The 24,493-nt window shown below is 44.4% G+C and overlaps 3 protein-coding genes across 3 annotated transcripts in view; 1 reads left to right on the top strand and 2 right to left on the bottom strand.

The window, feature by feature from the left end:
* Positions 1-1,615: 1,615 nt before the first annotated feature.
* Positions 1,616-4,301, bottom strand: PSMD10 (proteasome 26S subunit, non-ATPase 10). Its single transcript, XM_042825462.1, has 5 exons — positions 4,180-4,301; positions 3,990-4,088; positions 3,510-3,656; positions 3,236-3,402; positions 1,616-2,225 (listed from the first exon to the last, which is right to left on the bottom strand). The coding sequence occupies exons 1-5, from the start codon at positions 4,291-4,293 to the stop codon at positions 2,072-2,074; spliced, it is 681 nt and encodes a 226-aa protein (XP_042681396.1). The 5' UTR covers positions 4,294-4,301; the 3' UTR covers positions 1,616-2,071.
* A 190-nt stretch (positions 4,302-4,491) lies between these two features.
* Positions 4,492-16,019, top strand: ATG4A (autophagy related 4A cysteine peptidase). Its single transcript, XM_042824869.1, has 13 exons — positions 4,492-4,562; positions 5,197-5,307; positions 6,382-6,453; positions 6,894-6,992; positions 7,987-8,088; positions 8,909-8,981; positions 10,268-10,347; positions 11,154-11,341; positions 11,454-11,532; positions 12,356-12,501; positions 13,521-13,577; positions 14,387-14,498; positions 14,758-16,019. Exons 1-13 carry the CDS (start codon positions 4,553-4,555, stop codon positions 14,820-14,822), a joined length of 1,194 nt encoding a protein of 397 aa, XP_042680803.1. The 5' UTR covers positions 4,492-4,552; the 3' UTR covers positions 14,823-16,019.
* COL4A6 (collagen type IV alpha 6 chain) overlaps positions 15,555-24,493 on the bottom strand; it is a 121,906-nt gene continuing 112,967 nt past the window's right edge. Inside the window, exons 38-46 of the mRNA XM_042825404.1 lie at positions 23,667-23,792; positions 23,231-23,347; positions 22,219-22,380; positions 21,630-21,728; positions 21,202-21,348; positions 20,593-20,709; positions 19,689-19,880; positions 19,175-19,461; positions 15,555-18,571 (exon numbers count right to left, since the gene is read on the bottom strand). Coding sequence (XP_042681338.1) covers positions 18,311-18,571; positions 19,175-19,461; positions 19,689-19,880; positions 20,593-20,709; positions 21,202-21,348; positions 21,630-21,728; positions 22,219-22,380; positions 23,231-23,347; positions 23,667-23,792 — 1,508 coding nt within the window. The 3' untranslated portion in view covers positions 15,555-18,310. The remainder of the gene's footprint in view (positions 18,572-19,174; positions 19,462-19,688; positions 19,881-20,592; positions 20,710-21,201; positions 21,349-21,629; positions 21,729-22,218; positions 22,381-23,230; positions 23,348-23,666; positions 23,793-24,493) is intronic.

The following is a 24,493-nucleotide window of genomic DNA, read 5'->3' as shown; positions in this document are numbered from 1 at the left end:
TCATTATGAAGTTTCTCTTGTGTAAAATAACTTATAATAAAGAACAAGGCACTGCCTGTAGCTTTCCAGTGATACTTTTGGCAAAGCTCAAGCCAAATTAGATACTGATGCTATATGGCATGTAGCTCAAAAACCCTGCAGAGCTATGCAGAATGCAGTCTTCCAGAATTTGCCTTGGATGTTCCGAAAGTCTTTCCTGCATGGACCATTTATCTCGTCCTGAGGGAGGAGGGATCATTGCCAAGGAAAGCAGTTACTAAGCCAACATTCGAGTCATCATCCAGGGATGTGGATTTACAGAGCTACAGAACTGGGGCAGTTTTAGATGTTTTTCTTTATTTCTTTTCTATACAAAGATCAAGGACCAACACAGAACTGTATCTTCAGCTTTTCTCAATTCAAGTTTTCAGCAGCATCTGCATAACACGTAAGAAACATTTACTCAGTCAAGTTTCTGCTTCTAACAAGGCCTGCAGAGCCAGGGGTTACTGTAAAAGCAAGCTTCTGCCACTGCTCACACCTGGTATTCTCAATGAAATTTAACCTGCATTTTTCTTTCTAAGATAGAGTAAGTAATTGGTAAGGATACCTCTTTAGTTTTAAGTTTCTGTCCTACTCATCAAAATGAAGTGCAAGAACTTAATTCCTATCAAGTAGACTGTAGGAACTGTCACCTTCTGCTTCAGCACTTCCTTGCAGCTGAGAAAAAACAAAACACCCCGTTCTATCTCCATACTGTCGAAGAGATGGCAGGCTTTCAGCTGACTTGCTCATTTTGTCCCATGCACAAAAGCTATTTTGGAAATATTGGTTTTGTTACACAAGTTTAATAAAGTTTTATAACATCAAAGATTGCTCTTTAAGACAGTGTCTTTATTTCATAGAACTTCATCAGCATGATTTGTTCAGAAACTCACCCACCAGTGCTACAGCAGATCTTACCAACGTCAGAACAGGATGCTGAAGCCCAGATCTTTTCTGTCTGTGCAGTTTTCCAGCCAGTCTGCCCCAAGCCTGTAGCACTGCATGGGACTGTTGTGGCCAACATGTAGGACACAGCACTTGGTCTTGTTAAAGCACATACAATTGGCCTCAGCCCAGTGATCAGCCTGTCCAGATCCCGCCGTAGTCTTCCTACTCTCAGGCAGATCCACAATTCCTCCCAACTTGGTGTCACTCACAGACTCACTGGAGGTGCACCCCAACCCCTCGTTCAGATCATCAACAAAGATATTACACAGGGCCAGCCCTGCTACCGACTCTGGGAAACACCACTCATGACCAGCTGCCGGCTGGATTTAACTCCGTTCACTGCCCTCTGGGTCCAGCTGTCCAGCCAGCTTCTTTTATTTTGCAGTAAGTGTTCTCACCTCTATTGCTAAATGCTCAAATACTGAATTTAATGCCAATCACATGAAAAAGCGACACACAAGAAAAGAAAATCCCAACCTCCCCCACATCAATTCAATCAGGGATTACCTGTACAAAATTAAGGGACAAATGAGTTAGTGACAAGCCCACAGAAGTTCTCAATGATCCCTATTAAAAAGCAGAGGATGTCTTTAATCCTCTCCTGGCCAAACAAACCCTTACATAATTGCAATCATCACAGAAGTTGCTAGTTTGTTTGTTTGTTTTTAATATCCTACAGGTAAAGATGCTTGCTTTGCATTTTTTAAGAATTCAGCAGGAAATCACCTTACAATCACACTTTATCCCTGAAATTATTACCTGAAGTACAGAGAGCAAGAATACCATTTTGAGACTCCCAAAGTTGTTTGAAAGAAATAATCCTAAACTGGACTGCAACACAGAAGGAATAACCTAAAGTATACAGATCATACAGTGAACTGAAACAAAACAAGATATCAAAAATACATCAAAAGTAGTAAACTGTTTAATCAACAGGAAGTACAAATGACTGGCAGTATACTTTGAGCAAACCTAGAGAGAAGACAGTTGAGTACCATGCTGATGCTCACATATGACATCCTTGTTGAACTATAGAAATACGAGGTTGGCAATCTTAAACAAAGCACAAAAGAGGAGACAGCCAGGCCAGAAGGCCCCACTAGCCCTCCGCCATTCTTTTAAGTATGGCTCCCAGGCCACCCTTTGCCACTTTCAGTGGGGTCAGCTCTTCTTTATTCTCAATGTGAATACTTGCACCATTAGACACCAGCAGCTTTGCCTCATCCACTCTCTCTTCATCGCAGGCTAAATGACTGCAATAAAAACAAGAAACCCACAGCCACTTTTAAGTAGTCCAAGCTTATGAAGAGCAATAATTACGCCTTGTCAAAACAAGAGCAAAACAAGAATGTTGTGGGGAACGAGGGGAGAATCCTAGAAAAACAAAACCACATATGATCGACCACCTACAAAGACTTCAAAGCCTTGCTCTGCAGTCAGCAAAGATAAGGAGCACAAAATCCATAGTGAAATTGGGGGTTGGACTCGATCTCTGGAGGTCCCTTCCAACCCCTACAATTCTGTGATTCAATTCTGTGAAATTGGAAAACAGTAATCTCTATTTGAATCAAAAGCAATAAAATAAATCGTAAAGAATTACTGTAGACACAGCAAGTGCTTTTTTTTTAATTTAGCATCCTACCCTGAAAATAAATGCATATGTTCTACAATAAACTGTGTTTTATGTATAGCAAAAATACCCTGCTCAATCTTATTCATGGCAAAATCTTGATTCCAATGCAACAAGACAGGTTTCTGACACCAACTTCAAAGCAGCTAAGGTTTCACTCTTACAGATTCAAACTGCTCTCTGAGGCAATAACAAACATTGGACTGGTTATACTTAAATTGCATGTCATTTTCCATAGAGAAGTGAGGAAAATTTCCAAAATTAGTTCTTACTTGGCAGGCCAGAGCAGGCAGCCTACAAGACCAGTTCCTTATGACTTTGATGTTATTAGCACGCTTTCTACCCCCTAGTGGAAATGGAATGCATTCCAAGTTATTACAAAAGGTGTTCTATATTTTATAATAGATGTAGTAACTAAAGTATGGATGTACAGACACACTTATGCAAAACACTAATTATTATTTTCTAAAATCTTTTTAAATTACACGGGGATGTGACACAAAGAAGTATTCTGAGGCTTCCTAAAGTTAAAAAGCAAATTTGAAGTGATGGAGCTTCATTTCATGGAAATTATGCTATACCCAAACCAAACATAAAGAAACCCCAAACCAACAAATAAACAAAATCACTTACAGGGGAGTGTTCCCTTCTGAGTCCTGTATGTTAACAGATGCATTGTGCCGCAGAAGAATCTGTATCATTTTTAGGTTGCCTTTCGCTGCTGCTCTATGCAATGGGGTAGATTCAAAATGATCTGTTGCATCTGGATCAGCTCCATTCTCTAACAGCATGACTGCAATCTGAAGGCATAGGAAGAGAAAAAGGGGAAAAAAACTGAAGAAAAGTTCATATAACCAAACACTTTTTCTGACGGCAACACCAACTCCAGCAGCACCGGCAGCCATACCTCCTGCTTATTTTTGGAGGCTGCGTAGTGCAGGGGCGTGCAGCCGTTCTGATTGACAGCATTGATGGGAGCCCCTTTGTCAATGAGGGCCTTCACGATCTCATCGCGGCCCGCCGATGCAGCAATGTGCAAGGGAGTCCAACCAGCCTGCAGAGGCAAGCACAGAAGTTATAACAGCAAAGACGTCACACAAGAAAACATAATCCCAGTGCAGAGCAGACTGCTCACTCGTCACACCGCACCTAGCTGTAGCACTTGGCATTACTGTCGGCAGACAGACAAGTCATAGGCCCGCTCACAGCTCCGCACTCAGCCCCGACAGAAGCCGCAGCCGCGCAGCAGAAACCACTTAGCTCAGCTGCGCGCGGCACCGCAGGGCACCTCCAGCACCAACAGCAGCACTTACAGAAGATTTTTTTAAGAACAACAGAAATGGCTGAAAATCGTATCCAAATTTTTGCCCCGGGCCGCCTCACTCACGTCGTCCTTCTCGCCGACGGGCACGCCGAGCCCCAGCAGGAGATCCGCCACGGCCGTGCGTCCCGCCGAACAGGCCCAGTGCAGCGCGGTGCGGCGGTCCTGTGGAGAGGGAGAGGCGGTCAGCGGGCCCCGGGCCGCGCGGTTGCCCTGAGGGGACCCGCCCCCGCCGCGGCGCGCTCGACCGGCTGACCTGGTCGGTGGCGGTGGCCAGGGCCCTGTCACGCAGCAGCTGGGCGCGCAGCTCCTCCAGGCGCCCGGCGTAGGCCAGGTTGCAGACCTCGACGTTGGACACCGCGCCCTCCATGCCGGCCGGCAGCCCGCCCCACCGACAGGGCGGCGCCCCACCCCGCGGGCTGGCCAATCAGCGGGGCGCCGTGCCGAATCCGCCGATCGCGTCCGTAGGCCGCCTCTGCGCCGCGGGGATTGCCGGGATTTGTAGTCCGCCTGGCGGGACGCGGCGCGCCGCCATTCTGCGGCGGAACTACAGCTCCCGGAGCGCCCCGCGCGGCCTCCGCGTCGGACCTCCGCGTCGGGCCGAGGAGGAGGATGGTGACGGCGGGAGGATGGAGTCAGGTGAGGGGCGGCGGGACGGGGCCGCGGGGCGAGGGGAAGCGGCGGGATCGGGGCGAGCCGCGCGCAGCGGGATCGCTGAGGTAAACCCAGCCGGCCTCGGCGCGAGGCCCGCGCCTCGGGGCTCGGGGCGGGACGTCGGGGCCTTCCGGCCGGGGCGGGAGCCGGGTACGGCGCCGTCGGCTCCGGGAAGCGCGGTCCGCGAGGGCTTGCCGGGAGGATCCGGGAGCTGCCGTCCAGCCGTGCGGGCGGGGCGGCTGTGTGGCAGCTGCGGGCGCTGTGCCGCTCTCACGCGGCGCCGTCGTTCTTCCTGCGTGAGGAGCGGCGTAGGATCGCGTCTGCTTCGGCTTCACGCTTGCGGTCGGCGCTGTTTCTTCAGGTTGACGTCAGAAAGACAACGACCGAGGGGCATTTTTACTCTTCCAACGAGCCCCGCTTTAGTCATGAAAGAAAAAGAAAAAAAAAAACCAAAACCCTGCAGCGATCGGACTTCCTTCTCTAATCGGTATTAATTACCGTTAGCCCGTGACGCAGGCAGACCCTCCTCCCCTCCCTCCCTCCGCAGCCGGGGCGTGCGGCGGCAGCCATGTCGTGCTGTCGGAGCGGGGCGGGGGCTGAGCTGCCCTGTTGTACTCAGTTCTGTCCAGGTATGAAAACCAGATCACTATTCTGTCGGAATACTTAGAAGAATTTCCCGACACCGATGAGCCGGTGTGGATTCTGGGAAGGCGGCACCACCTGAATGAAGGTATCTCTAACGTGAAGACTCTTCTGTGACATGCTGGTTGTGGTGCAGCAGCAGCTCCTCCCTGGAAACAAAACCCCCAGCTGTAGGTAGTGGTACTCGGACCTGAACGAAACCCCGTGTCGCTGTCTGTCACTGCTGGTGCAGAGACTGCATGACTGGCGGAGGTGTGAGTTTGGTCCCTGCCCATCACCAGGCACTTCAGAAATTAAAACAAATCTGCAGGGAATGGTTGGTATTGCTGATGTTATTTACCCTCGAGGCAGCTGTCTGTCAGCTGTAAAGTGAGATTTCAAAATCATCAGCACAATAAAAAATAATAATCTGAGGCGTGTGCTGTGATTTGGTGAAAAGCAACGTTAGCTTTAGCGATTGTATATGATTCCGAACTGAGTTTTGCTCCTTGGGGACGGGACAAGGGCGTAACCCTGTGTTACATGTCAGTGGTAGCAGCTGTTATTGCAGCCGTGGTATTGGGACAGCCAAGGGTCCTGTGCTCAGCCTTGGTGGGCTGAGAGATCCTTTGAAAGGCCAGTGGGTCTGAGCACAGCTCAGAGAGAAAGCAGCAGGTAAGAGCTTAAGAAATCTTTGTGAGCCTTTGGGAGAATTCTGTAAGTGTATATTTAAAAAAAAAAAAAAAGAAAAAAGAAAAAAAGAAGAGACAAGAAAGAATTAAGTCAGGTGGGACTTTCAAGAAATAACAGTGTATTGGGTTTAGAAGTGATGCATAATTCTATGCTGTTTGGCACGTAGAAATTCTTCACCTTAACTTGCTTTACCAGTTCTTTCCTAAGGACGTAGTTCTCCATAGCATTTCATTCAAGCTAGACAGAATCATTCCAAACACCTTTTACAACTTCATTGCCTGGTAATTATTTCATTCTTAACAATCCAACTTTAATTAAAAGTCTACAAAAGTTCTCAGGTTTAAAAGGCTAAAAAAGCATCTAAGTATTAAAGACCTTATATGTAGAAGTTAACAGGAGTCGTCTGTGAACACTTTATATAGGCTATGTAGGAATGACTGGAATTCTCCGGTTCTAAAAGTTTATTTCTTTCCTTTTAAAAACATTCCAGACAAATCTAAGTTACTGTTGGATGTCAGTGCTCGTCTCTGGTTTACGTATAGAAGGAAGTTTTCTCCTATTGGTGAGTATACTGCAGACCTGTTGCCTCATTAAAATTAAATAGCAGGAGTAGGGATGGCCTCATGGACTGACAAATGATTTTTACATTATTACATTTTAAGCACTGTTGTAATTGTTTATTCAAACAGCATATTGAAGTTATTAAAATCTAGGTGCGCTTACACCTGCACGTAATCAGGTGCTCGTGTTTGTACAGCACGCAGTGCATATCTGTGAGTGTTGTTGAAGAATGCAGAGTAAGTCAGCTCCACAAGGAGTACATAAACCTTACTTGTGCTGCATAGAGATTAGAGCAGCAGTGTGGAAATAAAAGCATTGCATCCACAGGACAGTTACTGCACATTTCAGCAGACCTAACTGGGCTCTTACACTCTGACAGTTTCTCTGTGGTTCTGCCTCCAGTTCAAAGCCCGTATTAATTGTGATGAACCTTCCTAATAGGAGGCACCGGTCCTTCGTCTGACGCTGGCTGGGGATGTATGCTGAGATGTGGGCAGATGATGCTGGCACAGGCACTGATCTGCAGGCATTTAGGAAGAGGTGTGTACTGCTTCTGAGTGAACATCTGTATTGTCTGGAGACCACGTTCCTTCAGTGCGTGTGTGTGTAGTATTCCATAAAAGCACAAAACCCAGATTTATTAATGAGACCTTATTTGATGCTTTGATAAAAGTTACTGATGAATTAGTCTTGTCTGACTGGGTGAAATCATAGCAGCTTTAAGCAGGGAAATAGAGAGAACAGACAGGGAATCCTGCTGCTCTCCTTAACTAAGGAAACTGCCCCTATTAGAGGCAGAAGCAGACATGGCAGAGCTGTTGTGGATTTGCTGTGTGAGGGGACTTTCCAGTATGGACCTTGTATTGTTATTTGATGTATGTCTACAAATCTCACAAGATTTAAATAGAGCACGTGGTTTTAAATTACCTTGGAAGCTCACAGGTACTGTGAGCAGTAGTACAGCAGTAGCTCTCAGTGCTCAGCAGCCATCAGTCAGAATAAGTCTGCAGTTGATGACATCTTTGCCATTTAGCCTATGATGATAAAGGACAGCTTAAAGGAAATAGCAAAGTGTGAGTTCTAGACACTCAACAAAATGTAAATTTTAGAGATGAATTGTATGCAGGTTGCTCTGAAAGTAATGCCTCCTGTTTGTTTCCACGTGGTGTGCTCACACCCACTGTTTGGTCTCCAGAGACATTCAGCAAGTCTCAATGAATGACTGGATGCCATTTTTTTCTGCATGGAAGAATTCAGTCCCACCCCTTTGCTTCATCCTCACTTCCAAGTCAGATGCCATGCTGTCACACGGCAGCAAAATGGAATGGGATATTGGTGGGAATCATGGAATCATTAAGGTTGGAGAAAACCTCTCAGATCACCAAGTCTGACATCATAAAATGGGAGGCGTTGCTTTCAGAGCAGCCCTCATGGATTACTCTTGTACCACCTGGCTTTGTGGCTCACTACTCTCCAGAAATTTGATCAGGATAATGGAAAATTTTGGTTTTTTAATCTTTGTGTTTCCTCTCAGACTGGCAATGGGAAAAACACAAAGAACAACCAGAAGAATATCACAGAATCCTCCGATGCTTTCTAGACAGGAAGGATTGCTGTTATTCCATCCACCAGATGGGTGAGAACAGACTTTCTGTTTCTTTTTCTACTGAAATTCCTACTGTACTGAAACTTAGTAATTTGAAATCTGTTAATTCATAACTCTAAGTGGTGGTTATGAAGGCAGTGTGTATTCAGATATAAAAATGCATGTAGATGGCTATGGGGTATAATAGCACAGAAATGCAATTCACTGAGACTAAATAAATGCACATGCTAGAATCTGTCCCCTGATAAACTATGTAAGCCTTGGGTACCAGGGTCAGTAATATTAGAATAGACAGTTATGGAGCTTATTGATGTAATCTGTAATAATTTGTAATAATTATTTGTAAATCTTACTGTTGTTCAGAAACTTTATTAAAGGAACTGCCAGTACTTGAAGGGAGCTTGTAAGCAGGAGGGTGACGGCTGATAGTTGGAACAGGGAATGGCTTTAAACTGGAATTCTTCATTCTGAGAGGGCGGTGAGGCCCTGCCACTGCTGCTCAGAGCTGTGGGTGCCCCATCCCTGGAGGTGCCCAAGGCCACACTGGATGGGGCCCTGAGCGGCCTGGGGGGGAGGGCAGCCAGCCCACAGCACAGCTTGGAGCTTGATGGGCTTTAAGGTTCCTTCCAACCCAAGCATTCTGTGGCTTTATGGTCCCGTGAACTGACAACAGGAAGGGTTTGAAAAAAGCGTAGGTTGAGAAAATAATTGTTATTGCTAAATACGGTTTGCAGTTACTCAAAACTTCTTCTTTAACCATGGCATTGAATACTTTTTGTTATTGGATTCTTTGTGATCTCTCTTTTCTTCTGTGTTTGCGGTTTGTTTTTTTTCCCCTTCACAAAAACAGCACAGATGGGTGTTGGAGAGGGGAAATCGATTGGAGAGTGGTTTGGACCAAATACAGTTGCTCAAGTATTAAAGTAAGTCAGATCCTACCAGCTCATTCAGAATGTATTCCCTCAGGGCACCTGGCTCAGAGATCAGGATAAGGCCCAGGCAGGGTTTTAAAGGCTGCATCTGCCCGTCTCAGAATCAGGGATACATTTACTGTGTGTTTACAAGTGCAGCGTGGGATACGGTGGGCAGAAACTGAATTGGGAATGGGTGAGCTCTAGATTTTAGTGCAGTGAGAGCCTGGAAAAGAGAACCTTGAAGGTGTTCCCAACTGCTCTGCTGCCTGTGTGCCCTAATCAGTAGCCACCACAGATGTCTGCTTCTTTCTGCATAGAGGCAGAGCTTTAGCTGGTCAGGAGCTCTACCAGGTAGGTTAGGCTGGCAGTGTGAAACCTCAGAGGGAAGCCAGCTGGGCCAAGGGGGAACTGAACTGCAATTGCTCATTTTCTGGGGAGCAGTTGTGCCAACCACAAAAGATGGGCAGCTCCTCAGAGTCTTGAAGTCTTAGAAGAGCTGGCTTTGCCCAGTTCTTGGAGGGATAAGGGGGATATGTAACCTGCCATTGAGGCTGCAGGTCTTCAGTGCTCAGCAGCAGTTCTTTGCAGCCTTGGGACAGGAACGTGTTCTGGAGAAAGGGAGGAGTTGAAGCACACTCTGAACCCCAGCACTTCTCACTGATAAGTTCTTCATGGGTCAGTGCTCACATCTGGGTTTTTCTGGCTTATTTCAAACAGCTGACTGCCTGTGCAGTTTCAGGCTGTAGCTCCCTTCCCCAGAGGTCTGGATTTCACACAAATGAACAGAAACCTCTGTATCCCACCTAACTTTTGGATGCCCGGATTCCTTTAGCTTTTAATGTCCAATTCTACTTTGCACACACACACACAAATAGTTCCACTGAATTCAGTAGAACTTATTACGCAAAAATTAACGTGCAAAGCTGGCAAAGGAAATTCTTCCTTTTCTGGACGATGACAGACCCGGTGGGCCAGATTCCATGGCGTAGGCTGTTAAATGCAATACAAAGTAGCAAACTTAATTACGTGGTTGAGCTGTTACTGTTACAATGAGACAAAACAGTTTTCACATTGTACAGTGCATATGCTTTTCCTGGTACCACTCAGTATCTATTTTTCCAAATATATTAAATGTTTAATATTCAAAGATTACTCCTTATTGCACCAAGACTTTCAAAAATCCAACAAGTTTGCTTTTCCAAAGGAGAAAACTTCTAATTGCTCAAGAATCACCTGTTTTTTCCGAGTGTGAGCACCCTCTTGGGCTAACCAGGTCATGTTAATTTGTTCTCCAGGAAGCTCGCTTTATTTGATGAATGGAATTCATTAGCTGTTTATGTATCTATGGACAACACAGTGGTCATTGAAGACATCAGTAAGTGAAACATCAGTACTCCTGTAGCTGTTTCTGATAAGACTTCATTTTCCCAAATGTATCAAAACATGAAGAAAAACTTCAGGGCCACCTGTATTCCTTCCTGGTGTAAGAAAAGGGATAAAAAAATCACAAACTCAAGTTTGCATGTCCAAAACTAAAGCCACTGTGCAGCTGGGGAGAAGACAAAGATGGTCTGTGCTATCTAAACTCTTAGCCCAGAGATGGAATGAGGTTGCAGCTTATGTAAATTGGTTTTAATGCAGGGTTTGTGAAAGAGTTGTGCTTTTTGTAGGCAAAAAAAGAAAGCAGCAGCAGATCCTAGCACTGAGAAATGCACGGCCGTGCTTAATTTACAGTCCTAAGAAAGGTGGATTCACAGGTGAAGCTTAACCACAGTCCACTTCTACTTCAGTCCCTGTTTCCTTTATGCTCACATCGCTGGGTGCAAAGAGTTCCTCCAGGAGTTCCTGACGTCATCATCTCTGCCGTTTCAGTTCTGTGATGTTTTACAGACAGGTCTTGAGCATGTTAGTAATACCAACATATAATAGTAACTGTCATAAATGTCAGGCTAAAATTTTCATCTCCCAGTCATCAGTGCAGTGTCTCACTCTGATGTGCCAGCACAGACTGGCTGCTAGAATTACTTCCACTAAACAGCTACAATTAATTTCCATGCCCTGCTCATTTTATCTTGGAAGCTCTGTGAAGATCTCTGGCACAGCAGCCTAATTTATCTCAGAGAGGAAGATGTACTTTGTGTTCCTTTGTGCACCGACTGATTTCTGGTTTTGTTCCCACAGAGAAGATGTGCTGGTCCCCTCCCCAGAGCAGCAGCACAGCCCACAGCAGTGCACATTTGCACAGAAGTGCTCTTGGCCGGAACAGGAACACAGCAGGACTCTGTACAGGCTGGAAGCCCCTCTTGCTTATTATACCTCTACGACTAGGGATAAATCACATAAATCCAGTATATATTGATGCATTTAAAGTAAGTTTTTTTTCCCCAATGAACGGGTTGTTATCGTCAAATAAGTTCAAGTATCCGTCAGATCAGTAAACAAATCAACTATAATTTCCTTTTCTTCCCTTTGAATTCCTAGGAATGCTTTAAGATGCCACAGTCTTTGGGAGCATTAGGAGGGAAACCAAATAATGCCTATTATTTCATAGGATTTTTAGGTAAGGAAAAAGGGAAACTTACTCAAAATATGCAGATGATCAAAAGAGAAATTTCTGGGGGGAGAGTGCATGCGGTTTAATTCTGAATCTCTAAAGTAAAGAAACGTCAGAGTACAGTCAAAGAGATGAAGAAACGTACCTAAAGGATTTCAGCAACAGCATGATGTGTTCCTTTACAAAGCAGAAAGGTAACAGCCAAGCTGGGTGCAAAAGGAAGTAATGACAGGCAAAAACAGCACAGCGGTGCCGATAGCATTCGACAAGTATCTTGGGCAGCTGTCACTTCTCTCATTTTCTTGTATTTCATATGTGTTCTGATAGTGGTGTCTTTTCCACCTTTTTGCAGATCTTCTTGTATCATTTTTAATTGTTGTAAATACAGTCATCCAGATTTTGGCCCATAGTTTTATGGACCTTTTGTTCTTTTGTAAAACCTGAGCTGTTTTAGGCATTTTTGTTCCAATTTCTGAATGAATGCCTAATGGGATTACAGATTTAATTTCTGGCCATCCTGTATCTTTTGATCTTGGAATGTTAGGGATTACAGCAGATGAGATTTAAAAAAAAGAAAGAACTGGATCTCACATGGGAAAAGGAAAGTATGTGAGAAAGGTGGAACATACCAACCAGAAAATCTGCAGTAATAGGGTCACAATAGAAAGCTACAGTAAATATCCTGTGGAAACATTGTGCCTAAGCTTTTTGATTCTCCTCAGGAATCCCTGAACAGAAGACCTGGATAAATTGTCACCGCAGTCAGTGTTAACTTAGTGCTCATTAAAGTCACTTGTTTGTTTTCAACATATGGGTGTCATCCATACAGGCAATGAGCTGATCTATTTGGACCCTCACACCACCCAAAGCTTTGTAGATTCAGAAGAGAACGGCACAGTTGATGACCAGAGCTTCCACTGCCAGCAAGCCCCCCACAGAATGAAGATCATGAATTTGGACCCTTCAGTAGCTTTAGTAGGTGTTAGAAAGTAACAAACGCATGTATTTTATTTCAAACTAAGGGCAAGAAGTGTTTCTTGAATAGGATCGAGATCACGAAGCTGTCTTTTATCAACACATAGCATCAAGATCACATAGCTGCTTCTCCAACACATAGCTGTCTCTACCTTAACTACATAGGATGCATTAATCTCAGGTCACACAGGCACTGTCTGTCTGCATGGCAGGGAGCTACCTTCAGTTTCTTTGCTGAGTGCATTTACTGTGTGCAAGCAGCATGTGTGTAGTGGTTAAAGGAATGGAATCAGGCTTACTTGTTTTACTCTGTTGCTGTCTTATAAGCTTGGTCACTCTGGCCAAGTTACTTATTACATGGTAATATAAATATCTGTGAATGGAATTATTTGTACAGTCACCCAACATACGTTACAGCGTTCTGTAGGCACCTGTTGTATCTGAAGAAATGCAATGTGACCCCGTGCCATTATCCTCTGGTGGGGATTTGGCAGTTGTCACCTATGAGATGTGTGTCCATAGCTTTAAACAAGACACCAGCGTCTTTCAGTCACTGACATATTGCTGTTATTACTGCTACTTCTAGGAAGTATTTTCATTTTTGTAAAATACTTATCTATGTAACTCTGCAACATCTGGAATAATGCAGTGAGCCAGACAAAAGCAGAATGAAGAACAAATATTTCCAGCACAGGTACCATACAGAAAGTGGTCCTTAGGTTGTTCTTTATGTGAGGCTGATGCCTGGGCTGTTGGAGCTGGCTGTGGCTCCATGACAGCACACAGCAGCTGCTGCATGTTTTTGATGGACTGGTTTGCTGGGGTTTGCAGGGCCTTGTGCCACTCTTGGGGTCTTGCCCTGAACTGCCACATATTTGGGGTCTTTCGTTGAGTGGCCATAGGGGGAATCAGCATAGCAGCATATTGCTGCTCACACTGCTTTACCTGCTGCACTGCGGATTTGTAATGTGCAAATAACACTCTGTTGTATTTTTGTTGTTTGCTTTTTCCCCCCTCAGGGCTTCTTTTGCAAAGAAGAATGTGATTTTGATAACTGGTGCAGTCTTGTACAAAAGGTAACAGTGGCAAGTGACCATCTTTGTTCACTCTGTAGGAATTCATGGTTTTGGTTGGTTGTTGGTTGTTTTTTTTTCCTAAACCAGAAACTCCCATTACATTTATCTCTGTATTCACATGAAAAGAGCCACGGAGAAGAATGCATTAACACATCGGGGCTGTGCTGTTAAGCAGAAGTTGTTCAGTGCTTTGGCAGCCAGGATCCCTGCCACTTGAAAAATGGGTGGAAACAGCTACCCTTAAAGGGGTATATACACCTCTAAAGGCATTTCTGTGAAACAAACACAAAAAAGCAAACAGCTGAGGAAAGCAGTTTGTATATAACTAATATGTATCAGGAGGTGACATCTCTTTGAAGAGCTGTAGCACTTGGCTTCAGTAACAGCCTGCTTCTCCTGATCAAAACTCATCTTCCAAATCTGTTGGTTTTTTTGGAGCTGATCTGTCTTTTATCGCAGAGTTCCACGCAGGTACTTTTCTTCTAAGAGGCAGAAAACATTGAGCATTCTTGGTGTCTGCTGCTACAAGTAAACAAAATCACAGGTGTATAGAAATCAAAACTGGTTATAAGACAGTGATATCTTGTAGTACAGTTCAAGAGATCTGTCTGCCAGGTGTGTTTTTAACGAGGAAAATGTTAGAAATCTATGGTACTCAAAATATAACAGGACCTCACAGTATGTCTGCATAAAGCCTTTGTTTCCTGATAGATACATGTAGTGAAAGGATGTTTTTATTGAACAGACACTTAACTGTGCTTCAGGGTTCTCTCAAGGCAGCATTTAAAGTGAAAGTATTCTGTCTTCAGGAGATTCTAAAGCAGCAGAGCCTTCGAATGTTTGAGCTCGTCCAGAAGCACCCGCCCCACTGGCCTCCATTCATACCTCCAACGAAGCCAGAAGTGACAACTACAGGAGCAGGTATGGTGCGGGCTGAGAGCCCTCCTGTGCAGCTCAGTGTCCCTCCTTAGCAAAGAGAAGAACAGTTGCAGGTGGAATAGCTGTGCTTTCCTAATCAAGCAGTACCTATCTGCCACCTGTCCAAACAGTCCATACAACTGCCAGCACAGATTTACTTATTTTTATCACTCTTACAAGATATTTTCTGCAATGCGTTTTCCAAAGTTTTTTCTTGTAGGTAAATAGTCAGGCACTACTGAGCATTACTTCTGTTTTGCAGAACTCATTGAATCTACTGACAAGCTGTTTGAATTGGAAGAAGAATTTGAAATCCTGAGTGTATGAAGGAAACAGCGGTGACTCTTCTGAGTACTGAACGCATCGCTAATATCATTGCATTGACTTACAGCCATGTTAGCCCCAAAGTGCCTGAAATTGTGGAAAAAACAGAGCACAGAATCCAAGTTGCATCCAAAACTCCAACGACAGTTTAACAAGAGCTTCCCCAGATGGAAAGGCAATAAAAGCTCTTGTAGTAAGATGCTTAATGGGAATCTCTTTTCAATATCTTACCTGAAGACAAACAGGCCTTTGAGATTAAGGCAAAAATAAGCAAGTCACTGGGCTCTTTGTTTGGAGAAAGGGATAACCCAAATGGATATTTCTTGCTCTCGTAATAATGCAATAGTTTAGTTCTTAAAGCAAAACAGTCTTCAATTAAGGAGGATGTTTACTTCTGTTCCCTCCTGTGGGCTGCATCATAGGAAAAAATACGTTGTCTTGTTTAAAAGATCGACTGGATCATGAGAAAATTGTTTCCTTGTTAAATATTTTAACATGTATCTGAGCAACCACACTTTATTACAAAAATGTTTCTGTAAAAGGAACTGTGTCTAATGTATACATTTTGCAATAGCCTTCCTGCTTCTGGGAGACCTCGAGAGGAACGGGAGACTCAAGACAGTTGATACAGATCACAACCACTGTTACAGTTATGGAATATTTCACCTTGACCTTAACATCAAAATCATTAAAACTTAGGTTATTTCTTTCAGAGCTAAAAAGAGTCAAAGGTGGTTTAACTGTACCTTATTTATTTTAAAGTAGATTTACACAGACTTCTGTTATAGCACTTTATCTGTGCATCTAATAAATTTCTTAAGCTTTTCATAGGTTGTATGCTGCTATATTTTGTTAATTTGTTTGTGTGAAATAAATGCAAAGCAGGTTATGTTAAGACTTAATATATACACATAGACAGATTACATCACTGTTACTTGAGTTATTGCCTTTTGAGAACTGTTGTGGTCTAAGTGCCTTAATGTTACAGGTTGATCAGAGCAGCCTGGGCGGTTGTGTTTCTAAAAGGCAGAGTATGTCTCTAGCAGCCCTAAGAACACTTAATTTAAGGCAAAGATCTTTTACTCCATGCTAAAGGTCTACCAGGGAGTCCCCAGGGTGGTCATTTTGTCATGACAGTGCGATAAACGTGAATTGCAGAGCTTCATCTTCACCAATAAAAACACATGGAGAAATACTGAATGCTGTCTCCTGTCACTTGCACTTCCTGAACAAGGCCAGTGTGATATTAAAGGAAAGAGCTTAGAAGAGCCTGGTTCATCCTGTTTAATGTTTATTAAACACAGTTTGGAAACTATACGCTTAGAAAAAACAGCACTTCTCCTCCTCTACCCAGGGATTAGCTGCATGCCTTCTGAGCAGCTGAAGGAGCTCTGCAGGGCCAAGCTCTCCTCCTGAGCTGCAAGCTGTTTGCTGCATGAGCGTGGTTTCTGGGTGAGCAGCAGGAAAAGGCCATTTGTGGAACTCAAGGGAAGTTCGGGTATCGATAGCAACAGAGCCAGCTTCTTGCAGTAGAAGCATACTACTTCTCTAGAGATACTGGCACGTTAAATGCATGAAGTTCTAATCCTGAAAAAAATACTTCTTTGTGTGTTTCTGTTCAAAAATCGAGTCTGCAAACACACCTGACTGACACTTACAGCACCATGGGAACCCAATTGCTGACAACTTGCCAGAGTTAACTGCGCACTTTTTCAGCACATGGTGAGCACTGCAGTGTGCACACAGCAGCTTTTTCACCTTGTGTTTCCCTACACTGGGAGCACAATGTGCTCAGTCTGCGCAAGGACAGCTGAAAGTAAATTCGATATTCTGCACTGAAGGATCATCAGGCAGGAGCACTACAACATCTTAAAAGCTGACTGCAAAATACATCCAAAGCAGCTGCGGATCTTTCACAAGCAGGGAAGAGTTAAATAAAGGACTAAAAATTCTCGTCACAAACTCTCTGCTCATCTCTACTGTGGTTCAAACTGAACACACAGAGCTTTCTGACTCCAATCTGGGAAAATAACATCGTATTATGCGTATAAATAAGTGCTGCAGATTCACAGAATGCTTTGGGTCGGATGGGACCTTATGGATCACCGAGTTCCACCCTCAATCACTGAAGGTAAAAACAGCAGCTGCTCAAGTATTTTGCTGGATAGAGCTAGACCTCTAGCAACTAGTAGAGAAAAAATACTTCAAATTCATGTCTCAGTCTTGTATTAATAGTAGTAATCTGACAATTAGTCTTCAAAATCTTTAAGCCGAGGTGATAGTGTATTTGCAAGGCACTTCCTTCAGTGTCCTGGAATGTCACTACAAGGGTTTTGTGCACGTCACTAGAAAGAGAAATCAATAATCACACTGCTAGCCCGACCTAATGAAGTCATGTAACTGTTAGCATCCTTTTTCCGGCTTTCCCTCAAAATACACAAGGATAATACAATTAGTAGCACTTCTCTTTAATTATGCCCTCTAGGAATGTGGGATTATGATAGAAATGCAATTTTTAAAACGAGCAGAAAACAGCAAGCAGCCCAGAGGAAGAATGCAACCGATCGTGACTGTAGAAATAATAACTGTACATCTCATAACTAACTGCTTTCTTCTGTATTTGCAGAAGCATTGCATGATAGCTAGCAGGCCTCTACTTTTTATACACACACAGCTTGTATAATTACCCAAAACTGTGCCAAGGCAACCTCTGAAGGAAGATGAAGGTTTGCAGTAACAAAGTGTTTCCGGTGGCTGCGCGTCATTTGACTACAAGGAGATAAAGACAGGCCTTGAAGGAAGCTTTTCATCTGGAATATAGTTAGAGCTATGAAAAATGCTGGAGGTGGTTTGGACTCAAAATCAATCTGTGGATATGAGTTTGGATTAGAATTGATTACCTACCAGTGGAGCCAAAGAACATCCCACCTGTTGTATAAGCAAAGCAAAACGTTCATCCTCAATGTCCCTAATCACATCAGTTATCGACCACTTCTGCTTAGAGTTTCAAAGTCACCTACAATGCATTACAACATTTGGGCAGTTCTGCATTTCATAGGAGAACGTGTGTCCGTTCCCTTGCACTGGGCCAGGCACTGTTTGCAGAGATGCCAACAAAGCACAGCTTTGCAGATGTGTCTCGTGTTGGTTGGTGCGCACCTTGCTCAGGGCAGTGGTATATGTGAGATGCCAGTTATGCTTCGGTCTGAATAAAGAACTCCCAGAGACTTTCTGAGGTAGCCATGAATGAAGAAGAAGCCCCAAACAACAGCAGAGAAATAGCATAGCACCATGATCCATAGAATGGCTTTCTGAGCACCGATCTTTCCCTTGTGTGTGGAGTCCTGGATTTGACATTCGATTTTTGTGGAGTTCTGGCATCTTGATTCCTTTATTAACCACACACAACACAGGTTTATGAATTTATCTCCTTCACATCAGTGATGCCTACTCTCAGGTAACAAAGTCTGTTCCTGCTGTTTGCATTTCTGTTACAAGTTCTTCATGCACACTTGGCAGCGGCTGACCCTCGTCCGAAGCTGTCCTGCTTTCAGAGTTTCGGAGGGAGGAGCACCAACAAACTGCTGCGACTGCTCAACAGTGGTCAGCCAGAAGCTGTATTTGTTTGCAAAGTAGTGGCACGTTCCTCTGGCACCATTGCATTCAATGAAGGGCGTAGCACGGAAATCCTCCAGGCAAGAACCAGGTGAGACAAGGGACTGACCTCCACCCTCGGCACCAGCTGCTGTGTGCTGAAATAAAGATGTCCATTTAAGTGGGTGCAAAGGAACAGAAGAGGAGGCGATAGGGCAGTCTTCAAGTTCTGTAGTTGAGAAAAGTATAATGGGCAACCAAATGTATAACTTGGTTACCTGTATCTGAGTCTTGAGTCAGGGCTAGAGGCAAGAAGCAAAGGCATTTGCTTATGCTGAATATGCAGTCCTCGTACAAAGGAAATCCAGCTTTGCAATTGCAAAGTGGGAAAATCAGAAGACAATAATGCTGACTTTATAGCTTTCTAATGACCTTACAGTACTGGGCTTCAAGGGGATTACAGTGGAAATAATATTCCAGAAGACAGAGGGGATTAAGGAAATACTGCAGCTTAATTAGTGTTTCTGCACTTAAAGTTTTGAAGCACAATGAGTATCTGTAGCAATGCAGAATTACTGCTTCGATTTTACTATCAGACTTGAGCAGTGCATACGAGAAGGCCAGATAAATGGGAACAAGTGGCCTACAGCAGGCTTGCTGACAAAGAAGTTGCTATGAGCAACTCAGCTAATTCAGTCTCAGTGATGAGGAGATATAAAAAACATGTAAAGCTGCCACTGCAGTAGCAATAGTATCCTTACCATTAGGAAGGAGTATCCTATCCAGAGGCTGCGCCAACCAAGGGGACACTGTGGGATGGTGATATCCTGGCTGTGCACAGCCACAGCCTGGGATGGTGCTTCGCACACGGAGCAACGACTGATGTACTGTGGGATCTGATTGCTGCTCACTGGCATCATGGGGATGGGAGCGGTGGTGGACAGCCAGTAGGACTTGTCGTTTCGGCTGGCATAGTAGCACACTTCATTGATGTTGCAGTAAATAAAAGGCATAGTGCTGAAGCGGGGCAAACAAGAGCCAGCAAAACCTGCAAGAATTGGGCAAACAGTCATACCAAGCATCTGCCAAATGTTCCAGCTCACACACATTAGCCAAGAGTAGCACAGCACGGCACAAGTAACACTGCTTCCACAGCAGATTCTGGTCAGGGAGACTTTCCCTACAGCAGTTGTCAGCAGTATCAATGAAAACCGCACATGACAAAAGGGGTTTTGATCTACACCGTTCATGCCCAAGAGAAGCCCGTCAACTCACCGAGATCCTGGTTGTGTGATTTTTCCTGCCCCTCCACGTACAACAAGCTGTAGCCATCCCAGAGCTTGTTCATGCCAACAGGACAAGGCGGGACTTGGTCTGACTGGCTGTGCTTCACCAAGGTGTACCCGACACCCATGCTCCGACCAGGCATTCCCGGCAAGCCGAGCGCGCCTGGCTTTCCAGCGGCACCTAGAAGGCAGAAGAGAACTCACCACTGGCAGGGTGGGTGTCACTTGGCTCTACAGCTGATTTTGGCATTGTGTTGTATGACAAAGAGGCCAAGTTTGGAGGGCTGTGTGACCAACGAGGCAAACCAGTTCCAAAAGCAGTTGCTTCACTGTGGCACCCATTCATTTCCTACCTCATTTCATTTTCTGTCTTTCCCCAACAACTCTAATGCCAGAGTGTTAGCATCTATCTCACAGTACCCACATTCTCATATTCTGAAGATCCCAAAGCACCAGCCAAAACATAATAAATTCATTTTCTCTCTAGTGCTTTAGTGTTGATATTTCTTTGACACAGAAAGGCCAACAGCTGTACAAATCTGTGGCAGAATCCCACCCTTCTCTCTTTCCATCATGCCTATATCACCCAACCCTCTCAACTGTGCTCACTGTGAGTACCATTTTGCTCCTTCAAACCTCCAAGATGGCTCCTACATCCTTAGAACATTGAAACCAACAGATGTTCAGAATTGTACCTAGAGAAACACCAGCAGCAACAGAAAACAATGACGTGACGTAATCTTCCTTACTGAAGATAAAATTTACTTCACTGCAGATACAAAGCAGAAGATCATGTACATCCCCAGTCTCCCTAAGGTAACTAATTTCGTTTCTTCAGAATTTGTGGACAAAGAGAAGTCTAATGATCTGTGCTCTGCAAATCATGCCATTACCTTCAAATCCCTGAGGTCCTGGAGCACCCAAAGGTCCCGGGTCACCAGCTATGCCGGGTGATCCAGGTAAACCGTCACGTCCTTTCAAACCAGATCTGCCTGGCAGGCCCTTTGCACCTGAAATCAAATATGGTTACTACTAACGTTCCCTCCTCATTCCAATACCTTCAGTCCTACAACTATATTCACAAGCAGAAATCTGTTATCCATGGTCTGAGAGCTCACTCTTAAACAGCTCTAGATACAAAGTAGTGGTAGTGGCCCAGGCTGAAGTTTGTATCACATCTCTAGTAGCAGCATTCCACTGACACTCCAAAGAATTCTCAGTAGTGAATCACTTTCAGGATCACTCCACCTGCTGCTACCAAAGCTGGCATCATACCAGCTATACCACAGCTGCTGCTCCTCATTCTGCAGCGTTCACTCGAAAGCACTATCAAAGTGCATGGACAAGAATTTATCAAGCATGTTTAGCAATAGTAAAACATGGCATTTGTATGTTTTTGGATTGAGTGATTTCCATTGCTAGAAAAGCTTTCATAATGCACTGAGAGTAGTATTTCTCTTCCAGAAGGCCACAATGTCAGTGATCTGAGTGGTTTTTTTTACCTGGCTTTCCAACCGGGCCCTGGAATCCAGGATCTCCGTCAAAGCCAGGAACACCATCAATCCCTGGCAGACCCGGTAAGCCCGCAGGGGCTGTGATTTCTTCTGCCTGTGGGGTTACACCTGGAGCCCCTGGTTGGCCAGGGAGACCTGCACACAGTGTAAGAGACAGTGGAAGTACATCACAAAAAGGTGCACGGCTTTGACGATAATGCTGACACAAAAGAGAAGCATGTTTAATTAAGGCTGCCTTAATACATCCGCACTGGGTATCTTTCTGAAACATGATACATTAAGCTCTTTCTAATTTATTTCAATTCTTTAAGAAACCAGGAAGCCCCCCAGATAAGCCAATTAGGAGAACTCTGGAACTTTCTCTACCCCAAACCGTTTGCAACAAAGTAAAGCTTTTCCAGTTCTCTGGCACTCACCTCGGCGTCCCATTTCACCTTTCAGCCCAGGGTAACCAGGATCCCCTGGAGGCCCATCTTTACCTGGCATCCCCATAAGACCAGGCTCGCCTCTGACACCTGCAAAGGTACACAGATGAAACCTCAGAAGCTGAGCATGAGGCTCTGATTCCTCAGCTGGGCACTGAGAAACACACTGATGGCAGGAATGAGAACGCTATTTCTGCTCTGAGGCAGAGGGACCGTGACCCTTCAGGAACTCTGTGCTCACATTAATGACCAGAATGGCTGCAGAGCCTTGAGACAAGAATTTCCACTGTTACATAATTACACTTGATTGACAATATTCTTCCATGTGGACATCAAGTACCCAGGAAAAAAAAAAAAAGTAAGAAAATTAAAAAGTCATGTGGGACACACTGACTAACACCTGGAGCTGGCCTCACTTTACCAGCCGTAGGTAAAACCTGCATGGACAGAAAGGAAAGACAGACAACAAGCTCAGCTGTGCTCACACACAAAGCAGTCAGAGACACCACCCAATAACCATTCGTACTGTCGTGGTGACAGCTGCCAAACGACTCCCAGACTCTTCTCATGGCAAGATTACCTTTGAATCCAGATACGCCAGGGAGTCCAATGGGACCAGCAGGTCCCACATCACCCTTACCACCTTGCAAGCCAGGAACACCAGGGAAACCCGGATTGCCTGTGTCGCCTTGGTCAAAAGCTGGTCCAGGGGGCCCTCGTGGTCCCGGAGGACCTGGAAGACCTAGAGACAAAGTGATAATTGGCACAATCTCCTCTCGAGGCAAAGTAAATGCTATTGCTATCCCCAGTGGGTCACTCTAGTGGACGGTCGTTGTTTGGCTGTTCGTATTTCCAAGCTCGTCCTCCCCCAAAGGAAAAGAACCAGGCCTCAGTTACTTACGTAAATGCAGGTATGAGAAACCTTTAAATCCTTTTGACCACAGTCACCTTACTTCAAATCCTGGGCCTGAACACATGTAGCCCTCACCCCAGCTGGTAGTTAGCCTGGTGACCCACATATTACTTTGGAGAACAACAGCAGTGGCTCCAAATGTCTGGCCAGGAAAAGTCTCAGCCTCTTCGATAAGGCTGTTAGGCAATGAATAGGCACTAATGCTATCATGACAGATCTTTCAAACTTCAAGGTAAACTTGCTATTGACCTTAGAACAATCACTCCCTATGTATCTTCGAGTAGCAACAACGTTGTGCTGCCTCTCAGTTCCCACAGATAACTTCTAAATTTCACAAGGAGCCTATGATTACAGCTGGAGAAACCACAGTCCAAATAATACATTGGACCTTAGTAGTTACCTTAGTGCCTGAGTCTGTCTTCAACATCACAATGGGTGAAATGAGTATTGATCACAGAGCTTTATTAATAGGCTATATCAAACCAGGATTAAATAGCAGGAACTGAAAACAGAGCTCCTTATTCTCAAGCCTTGATCTAAAAATCAGATTATTAAAGCAATGCTACTCTAAGTCATTATCCTTAAGAGTTCTTCAAGAAAGCGCATTAAAAATAACCCACAAAAACTAACAGAAATCCTCTTAGCTACTCTACTCCCCTTATGAGGTCTGTCTCCATACCTGAACTCCCATCAAGTCCTGGATGGCCAGCATCCCCAGGTCTCCCACGTATATCAGAAGGAAGAGAAACTCCAGGAGTTCCTGGCAAGCCAGGCAGTCCCACAGGACCTGGGGGACCTAGAATAAGAAATACCAAGTGAGAAAGTATATCCCAAGCTCACAGTCATAGAGCTGATATGAACAGAATGAGTGGCTGAGAAGTATATAATGAGGAGAACAAAGGGAAAGAAATTGCTGTTTTCTGCTGTTCAGACACTGTAAGAACTACGTAGAGTTTCTCAACCATATAACCACATCACAGATTTAATATTTACCTGTGAGACTACTGTCTACTTCTATGACTTTAGGAGTTCTCTCTGGTAATTCCTCTAGCTGTGCAAACCCATCAGCCTGGGTTGCAACACATTCCACCAGGCTTACAAACATCAGTACTTACCCATGTCTCCTGATGAGCCTTTTGGCCCTGGGAATCCTACAGCTCCTCTACCCAAGCCTGGAGAACCTTCCTCACCCTTCAGACCAGGGAGACCCGCAGGGCCTTTCAGTCCAACTTCACTCAGACCTAATTAAAAATGGTTAAAGATGAAAGCCTATTCAAATAATCTACTAGCAGTTAATTCATTACACTAATAGAACACAGCTATCCTTCTAATTTTATACAACAAAGCTGTCTATTTTCACATACAAAATTTCAAAGCCTAGCTTTGAAATGCTACTTTACAAGATTATTGTAACCAAACAAGCCCCTTTGGAAAGGTTTTTCTCCTTTGGATTTTGCAAAACACTTTGCAAAACAGAACCACATTCTATTTCATACAGTTAACAATACGAAAAAGTACAGCAAGAGCCCAAAAGCAGAATTCAGACCTGATGGAAGAAATCAGCTTCCGACCTGGTCTAGAGGAGATGTCCCTGCAGAGGAGCTGGAACTAGATGATCTTAAAGGTCCCTTCCAATCTAAAGCATCCTATGACTGGAATTTTACTGAGATTTTTCTTAAGTTCCACATAATAGAGAGCAGTAAGGAAACAGCATCACTTAGTCCAACTCAAAGAGAGTACTTGATGCTGCCCTGTAAAATCAAGCATTCACTGGAAATGGAAGAGCTTCGTGATTTCATTCCACTGACTTTCCAGCAGCAACACAGTCCTTCAGGAAATCAAGGAGAACTACCCAAAGAAAAACCTCCTTCACTCCACAGACTGCATCCTATTCTTACTGGCATTAAAGAATTTGTTCATGCACATTCAGTATTCTGATATT

This window comes from Centrocercus urophasianus, unplaced genomic scaffold, assembly GCF_019232065.1.
Source record: "Centrocercus urophasianus isolate 14NV4802_14NV808 unplaced genomic scaffold, USGS_Curo_1.0 seq_24, whole genome shotgun sequence".
NCBI lineage: Eukaryota > Metazoa > Chordata > Aves > Galliformes > Phasianidae > Centrocercus > Centrocercus urophasianus.
The sequence above is the reverse complement of the archived record's forward strand: the minus strand, read 5'-3'. Positions and strand labels throughout refer to the sequence as shown.

What these genes read in the sequence shown, in the direction of transcription:
- ATG4A (XM_042824869.1), top strand. An exon ending in GCGGCACCACCTGAATGAAG is followed by an intron (nt 5,308 to 6,381) that starts GTATCTCTAACG and finishes AAAACATTCCAG; the next exon opens with ACAAATCTAAGTTACTGTTG. An exon ending in TTATTCCATCCACCAGATGG is followed by an intron (nt 8,089 to 8,908) that starts GTGAGAACAGAC and finishes TCACAAAAACAG; the next exon opens with CACAGATGGGTGTTGGAGAG.
- PSMD10 (XM_042825462.1), bottom strand. Translation starts at nt 4,293, where the DNA reads ATGGAGGGCGCGGTGTCCAACGTCGAGGTCTGCAACCTGGCCTACGCC. An exon ending in TGGCCACCGCCACCGACCAG is followed by an intron (nt 4,089 to 4,179) that starts GTCAGCCGGTCG and finishes CCCTCTCCACAG; the next exon opens with GACCGCCGCACCGCGCTGCA. An exon ending in CCGTCGGCGAGAAGGACGAC is followed by an intron (nt 3,657 to 3,989) that starts GTGAGTGAGGCG and finishes TTGCCTCTGCAG; the next exon opens with GCTGGTTGGACTCCCTTGCA.